Source organism: Eschscholzia californica, unplaced genomic scaffold (genome assembly GCF_041429995.1).
Source record: "Eschscholzia californica isolate CP2 unplaced genomic scaffold, dmEscCali1.0.p SCAF_3, whole genome shotgun sequence".
Lineage (NCBI taxonomy): Eukaryota > Viridiplantae > Streptophyta > Magnoliopsida > Ranunculales > Papaveraceae > Eschscholzia > Eschscholzia californica.
In genome coordinates, this window is record NW_028238420.1 from 46,493,555 (window position 1) to 46,501,185 (window position 7,631).

The window sequence follows — 7,631 nt, forward strand, 5'->3', positions numbered from 1 at the left end:
GCACTTCTCGTGGGTTTCTGAATTCCAACTGTTCCGTCCAAAGCCCAGATTGGGGCAGTCCGACGGCACTCAGACTTGACATAACCCATGTTGTTCAAGCCCAGCACGAATTAGACCCAGTCAGAGTTGCTCTTTGAATGCAACAATCCCTGGGTGCTTGTAGACACACCCCTAGAAGGTCCTTCAACTAATAAAACAGAAATGGTTGATGGTTCCATGTCCCTATTGGCCAAAGCAAGAGAGAGGGAAGTGGGGTTCCACCACATTTCTCTTCTATACATTTTGTGCTTTGCCAAAAAAACAAGGAAGAAAAACAATAACTAGCTTGATCCAAAAGCCAGCCTTGAAATCTTATAACATAATAAGAGCAAAGAGGGTAGTTAGTAAAAAAACATCAAAAATATATTCCAAGTGGTTCTACATCAAGCGAATCAGGTTTCATATCAAGAAAGTTGAGAATCTAATTTCAGATGAACCCATAACACAAAAAGTATCCAAAGAAGCAAGTATTGGGAAATACTATAATTGCAGATCTAACTAAGAAACTGCGACGAATGGTTTGATAACGATGGTAAGAATCAACTTATGCCCGACTTACAAACAGGACATGATGTACTTCTCCCAAGCCACTGATCAATACACTGCCATGCCAGCAAATGAGAAACAAAAAAGTGAGCATTTGGATGAATTTCTTGAAGAAAGAAAAACAATTTCAATAACGTAAAAGATGAACTTTTTTTATCATTAGTAAGAAATGCACTGGAGGATATACATCTTTGTGGAACTTGTGAAAGCAAGGAAGATGGCGAATGGTATCTCCAACTGATGGCGTTTCAAGGCAGATTGCACAAGCTTCTTCGAGATTTTCGGTCTGTAATAGACAAACACGGGATCAATAAACAGGAAGCAATTTTGAAGAATGTTGAATGTAAAATTGTTCTCTTCAGATCAACATCCATATTAAGTTTTTTAGTGTTTAATTTTATAAAAATAATGAAAACTTGGAAAGGATTTTACCTGAACTGTCGACTGTGGCAAGGCGTTAATCTGGTTTACAGATGCCCCAACATGTTGGTGATTGTTCTCATCAAGGGCCAACAACATTTCATAATCGTTCCTGAGAAAGAAAAAAACCGTTTTCATGCTATAATTTGACTAAATCATACACTTCTCAAGTTGTCCACTTTCCTTCGTTCCTGAGAAAGAAAAAGACAGTTTTCATGCTATAATTTGACTAAATCATACACTTCTCAAGTTGTCCACTTTCCTTTTACGCACTATGACTTTCAACTCATCGTCAAACATCAAGAACAATAGGTGGAACAGTTCTTAGCAATGTGACCGTCAAGTTAAGAACAGGATATACTGTGATCAGTAGTATAGACATACCTCTTTTATTCAATTAGACATAAAAGCTACGAAGTAAAAAAAAGTAGTTGTAGAGGACCACGGGAATATGGGATTCCAAATCCCGTTATCTAAAACTGCTATTCTTACAAGGAGACAAGAGATGCAGTCAATAAATAAAAAGGAAGAAATCGTACTCGTTAAAATCACGCTGAACTTGTAAGAACTGATCAACAACTGACATGGTACCCCGATCACTAACTGCTGCTTCCAATGCTTCAAGTATATGCATCCTCTACAGGACAAAGAGAGTACAACATTAGAACACATATACATGTATATACGTGTGCACGTATGTATGTAATCAAATGTACATGAGTGGAAGCATATGAATGATCAAGTTTCAAGACGAACTTCATCTATTTCAGAAACAACATTACATCATTGGTTACAAAAAGAAATGAAACGAATAAGGTGGAAATCAGTACCGTATCGATATCCATATTCCGGGAAAACCGGGGGCGACTTCCTCTGGATGCTGGAACTGTAGGAGACTGCCTATGGTTGTTTCTTAAGCGAGCTGTTCTTCTGTGAAAAGACCCTCGAGCAAGACTACTTGTCCGCGATAATGAGTTCGGAAAAGTTTCTGACGAATATTGCCGATATAGGTCGGATGTCGATGAGCCTCTCTGTGACAAAAAGAATAGGAAATTATTCTCCAATTGAATTACACAAATATGAAAAGAATACCCCTGGGGTGAACAAAAAGGAAACTCCAATACAGTCAATCTTATTCTCACTCGATCGTTGTTATTATGATACAATGATATGTTAAAAAAAAGGAATACCAGGAAGTATGTGTTACTTATACTTGGGTGTTGCATAACAATACTTTTAACAGCAGAAACAAAGAAAACCTGTTCATCCCAAATTTAGCTCTACGTATAATTTTTTCTCTTCCTAGCATTGCACAATAATGGTTTAGTATAGTCATCACTTTCTTTCCAAGGACCGAAAGTGCCAAAACATTATTCCAATGGCCGAAGGCATAAAATTATAGAATTGATATGCACATCTTCACATAACCAAGCAAAATAGTAATGCCATCAGTTTGGGTTTCCATTATTTATTAAGAACAATCTGGTATTCATATGTGACCAGATAGCACTTGCGTGTTTTCTGAATCTTTCAACAGCATTAGTCTCAGAAGCAATAAACAAGCCCCGATCAGGTACTCAATATTATACATGTCAGTGTAAAGATTCTTGAGTTAGTTTACATCCAAGTTGATCGTTATGCTTGAAGCTACATGCCTACATGTCCTTGTTGTCGGAATAAAAATTTAAGTAATCTATACATCTTGAGACTTCACAAACAGAAGTGCCTGTTATCCAGGATTGGCCCGACAACCAGAGGGTTGGCTCTGTATACTCCAATTGCGACTACAATCTAGATTGCCTCTAATTTATCTTGAACATTGTACGCAATAGAAATTTATGTTCTAAAGAGGTGAAAGAGAACAATTAAAGTTAAGGTTATACACATGTAATGGTGCTCATAGAATATAGAGAATGCGGAACTTAACACACTTACACTATTTGCTCTACGTGAACCTCCCAGAGAAAGTCGCAGGGTGTCCTGTTGTTGCAGTCTCCGTGCTATACTAGCATCATCCTGTCGGTGGAAAGATGTTTTCTCAGTGTACAGAAGAAGTCAAGTGTACCTAGTTTTTTCTTTTAACAAGAGTACCCAGTCAGAACACCCCTTTGCCTCTATCTCAACTTGATCAGTTAATAAATGGATTCCATTCAACTTAAGGGGGGAACAACAATAGATATGATACACAATTTCTATTAGATTAGGAGAACATTCGACATGGGGAATAAGTACAAACCTCTAAACCCCCAACTTGTGGTAACTCGTGATAGAACTGTTCTTGAAGTTCACGAGCCAACATTTCATCTGCTTCCAGTTGTCTTGATCTTGCATCTGAGTCACCATCGACAATTCGACTTGTTCCTTCAGAGTTTCTGCATCTTATTTCAGGGGAAAACTCATCAATTTCTATAATTGGAGTCGAGATGGCATTAGGACGAGGATCTTGGTTTCTAGTTGATCTCGAAGTTGCAGGTTGACGAGAAGACCAATGATAAGAGAGTTCCGAGTCATCAAAATCTGAGGTTGAGCAGTCACCAGTACTGTTACGAATTGAAGATTGCTTGCGCTGTCTTTTAGTGAGTTTATTACCTCTACCATGCCTTCCATTTTCTATCAACTGAGTGATAGTTGAAGATGCCTGAGCTGAGTTTGCAGGTTTGTCCTGAAAAGCTTCTGTAACATCAAGAACATCAATTCTGGGACGAGATTCAGTTGTTCCAATACGAGTTCTATTTTCCTCATCAATTAAAGAATCGAAACCACTACTTCCCGCAGAAAGATGCCCAACTTCATAAGACTCTGAAGATGTCACTCCTGGGCGATTGCGGGTGCTTCTCCAACCATCTAATTCTTTGGAGCATCTGACATTATCCTTGCTGAAATCTCTAATTCCACTACCTTCTTCTACAGAATTGAGGGAGCTGTAAAAATCATCTTTCAGTTAAAAGAATACCGATATAATACTCAATACAAATAACTTGTAACTTGCCAAACGGATTCCGAGTGATATAATCAAATACGTAAATGGGTTATCACATTGATCCTGGGAAAATTAAAAATCAATTTAAATGGGGCAAATGACAAACGGAAACATAGGGTGTAAGTGAGAATACAAATTTACCTGCCAGAAAAATGTAACGTTTTGGCATCACAAAATTTTGCGTCAGGTGGATCAACCATTACTCCTTTACCTTTTACCTTGTCTGCTTTAATAGATTGATTCTCCTCAAAATTAGAGGCAGTATTATGCATTTTGTGTGGAATTCTATCGTTAGAGGTCACTCTCTTATCACATTGTCCACCATTGGAACTATGAGGATGAATCTCAGATGTGTGGTTAGCCATCGCTATATTATTCGGAGATATACACCCATTGCGTACTAACTTCTTCCCGGTGTTTCTAGTTGAGGTGCTAGATTTCACCGTGGTTTGATCTCCGTCAGATATAGAATTACAGGAAAAAAGAATACCTTTACCATGATTCAAAATTTCACTGGGAGGGATATGTGTCTTGCCATCTATTTTTCTTTTCTCCCCAAACATATTATCAGATGCTATAGAAAGATTTGAAGTACCTCTCGAAGAACATCTTATCAATCCTTTTTTGATCCCTTTAGAAGGAATTTCCGTACAAGTAGCTTTACCTGTGTCCCGGTTAAAGCTATTTCGGGGTGTCGTTTTCATCATGTTTTTATCTTGATTTATTGGATCAGAGGATAATATATCAGCAGTCGAACCACGCCCAAGTGTAACTTTATCACCATTTCCTCCATGACCATGAGGAAGTGAAGAGAACACAGTTGCAGGTTCCTTGAAGCTCTGGTCACTTAATGTTCTCTTAGAAGAACGACAACCCTTGGGAATAATATCTGGACTATCTGATAGAACGATAGTTCCACGATTCATTTGGTCTCTTTCATTGCGGAAACTAGGATCTCCCAAACGACGAGAAGGCAATCTTCTGTTGTTTAAGATGCTCCTGTTTGTGTGGGTCGGTCTGGAACAGTTCCTTGCTTGACTAGGAGACCTGTCAGCTAATAAATAACAATTATCAGAATCATCTACAGACGATCGAGTAATTTCTTTCGCGAGAACTTGATCCCTATTTGTTTTCCGCACCAATCTATCAGGAGTATCAGGAACCTCCATAATCTGATCGAGGTCGATTTCATCCATATTCTGCATCCGATTGAAAACAACAAAGAAAAGAACAAACAATCAATCCATATAGGAACTAATTCTTGTCAACTGCAAACTTTAAAATCCACATTTTTTTTAAAATTTTCTGCATCGTAGGAAAAATTGAACTTCGATTTCAAGCTATATACAATCCCAATATTTTTCTGTTCCTTTTGCTCCCACCTTCATTGCTAATAAAAAGACCTAGATGAAGCAAGGTCTCCTATATGAATTTTAAAAACTCAAGATGGGGGATAGAAGCAAATGGGACTCTTGAAAAACCCTAAAATTTAAATCCCCTAAAAAGTAAATAATGAACAAAACTAGCCTAAAGTTTCAATCTTGACATCAATTGCTCACTAAGGAAGATGAATGAAACCCATTAACATAACAAATAGAATATATTAGGGCAATCCCCAAATCAACTGATATGCCGAAAATTTCGTCTAAAAGGGTAAAATTTACAGAAAAAACAACCGATTATAATATAATCAGAACCTAATGAATAATAACCCTAAATAAATTACCTCAAAACTGACATACCCACATTCAAAATTTGTAAATCATAATATGAATTGAAACCCTAAGAGAACAAAAGTGAGTAGAAATCAGAAGATTATACCTGTGGGTGGTGATGCTCTTGGTTTGTGAGATCTAAGAAGGAAAATAATCTGGAAGTAGAATCGAGGAATTGGCAATCCGAAGGGGAAGGAGCCATACAAGGTATAGAGAGAGAGAGAGAGAGAGAGAGAGGAATGGAAACCCTCTCCTTCTGTGTACCCTATTTGCCTGTGTTCTATCTAAGTAAAATTGGCCGTTCATCAATTGTGATGGACGGACTATATTGTTCCGGATCATCGTGGTATCTTGTTCCCTATATTCGCATAGGAAGTTTTAAAGGCGCCCGAGTAAGTGTTAAAGGCGCCTGTTTCCCACACACACACTCTCCCTCAAATTTGAGGAGACGCCTTTAACACTTTCAGGGAACATTTTTTTTTTCTTTTTGAGCCTGGTTTCTATACATCATGAAAATGTGATAAGTACTATAACCGCCTGAGAACCATTAATGAAAGAAACCTAAAGACTAACAACATTAAAGAGGCGTAAAATCCGATAAATTTATTACATTATTTACTTTATTTATTACCTAAATTACATGAGATAAATTTTGATGGCAAACTGCTTCCACCGGGACCCGATCCCACGACCTCAAAGGCTTAAGAGGGGGTGTCCAACCATTGCACCAAAGGATGGTGGACTTCAGGGAGCACTTTTAAAACTTCCATATTTGCAATTGTATCGACATAGGGCTAGGAGAAAAACCTGAAAACTCCATATCACAACTTTCACCCTAGTCGTCAACATTTTGTAGCCAAAGTGGTGGATAATGTTGGCATAAATTCCAAAATCCTAGAGGTCACATACTCGATTCCTAAAGTAAGTGGATCCATGGTTTATTAAACTTGAATTATTAAGTTATGAATAATGTAGTTGAGTTTTAAGCTGGTTCTTATAAGAGCTTGAATTAGTTATCGTGATGTGCACCTTTGAAGTAACAATGTTATTGTAACGACTATCGTAGATCTTTGTCAATTACCAAAAGAAAAAAAAAACTTTCACCCTAGTCCAGAAAGGCCATAACCCATGGACACTAGCACTTAATGACGGGTAAAACCTTCCCGGTGGCTTTTAGTGATCCAGCCTTAGTAAAATCTTTACCCCAACACCTGTCTACCCGAGTGGGTTAGAGGGTGCTTACTAGCTCACCAAATTTAATAGATAGGTCCGTACTTCTCCTTTTATAGGTTAAAAGTCTATTAGTAATATTTAAGGGGTGATTAACCCACTCGCTTTACTTAATGGTCTAAGTTCTATTTTTACGAGGATTTCAAATAGTTTATAAACAAATAATTTTGAACAATTTGGTTTAAATAGGCTAGGTTTAAAATATTTTTAGAACCCATAATTGTCTTTCAACCCAAAGAATAAAGAAGAATTCACCTAAATCTGAATCTTGATATGTTTGGGTCAATCAATCTTTCAGTTATATGTTTGATCAAGAAGATTATGAAACCTTCCTTTTTGTCATCTTTTATAAAAACTTCTAACATCGATGAAGTTGTTTGTCTTGAAGGTACTCTTCGATGAGTTTTTGCTCTAATCTTATTCTCGAAAAATTCAATTAGATACAAAAGTTTATGACAGTGTATGATTGTTTCATACAAATTTTGTGAACCTTCATACAATATTATTCAACTTTATACAGATTTATTAAACTTTGTAACTTTATACAGATTTATTAAACTTTATACAAATTTACTAAACTTTATACAGTTTTGTAATTTTTTCTTTCCTGGTAACAAGTAAATTTATGAAATCTCAAAGTTGAACATTCTTACATATTTGTGAAGGGTTATGCACAACTTTATGAAACTTCATATTATAAA

The 7,631-nt window shown here is 36.8% G+C and overlaps 1 protein-coding gene across 2 annotated transcripts; it reads right to left on the bottom strand.

The window, feature by feature from the left end:
* Positions 1–380: 380 nt before the first annotated feature.
* On the bottom strand, positions 381–6,201 carry LOC147550916 (RING/U-box superfamily protein). Of its 2 annotated transcripts, none has more exons than XR_015238976.1 (9): positions 5,807–6,159; positions 4,127–5,184; positions 3,242–3,926; positions 2,941–3,021; positions 1,836–2,036; positions 1,264–1,642; positions 1,018–1,196; positions 773–871; positions 381–641 (listed from the first exon to the last, which is right to left on the bottom strand). XR_015238976.1 is itself a non-coding variant. In XM_086672630.1 (9 exons), exons 1-9 carry the CDS (start codon positions 5,900–5,902, stop codon positions 579–581), a joined length of 2,481 nt encoding a protein of 826 aa, XP_086528756.1. In that variant the 5' UTR covers positions 5,903–6,201; the 3' UTR covers positions 381–578. The 2 variants fall into 2 exon arrangements, 1 of the variants encoding a protein (XP_086528756.1); XM_086672630.1 differs by having other exon boundaries at positions 1,018–1,117; positions 1,545–1,642; positions 5,807–6,201.
* Between the last annotated feature and the right edge of the window lie 1,430 nt (positions 6,202–7,631).

Excerpts from the sequence above, each read along its gene's own strand:
- LOC147550916 (XM_086672630.1), bottom strand. The coding sequence starts at position 5,902 with ATGGCTCCTTCCCCTTCGGATTGCCAATTCCTCGATTCTACTTCCAGA. Across the intron at positions 2,037-2,940 it reads GTTCACGTAGAGCAAATAGT|AGAGGCTCATCGACATCCGA; the intron begins GTAAGTGTGTTA and ends TTTTTGTCACAG. Across the intron at positions 642-772 it reads TTCACAAGTTCCACAAAGAT|TGTATTGATCAGTGGCTTGG; the intron begins GTATATCCTCCA and ends CTGGCATGGCAG.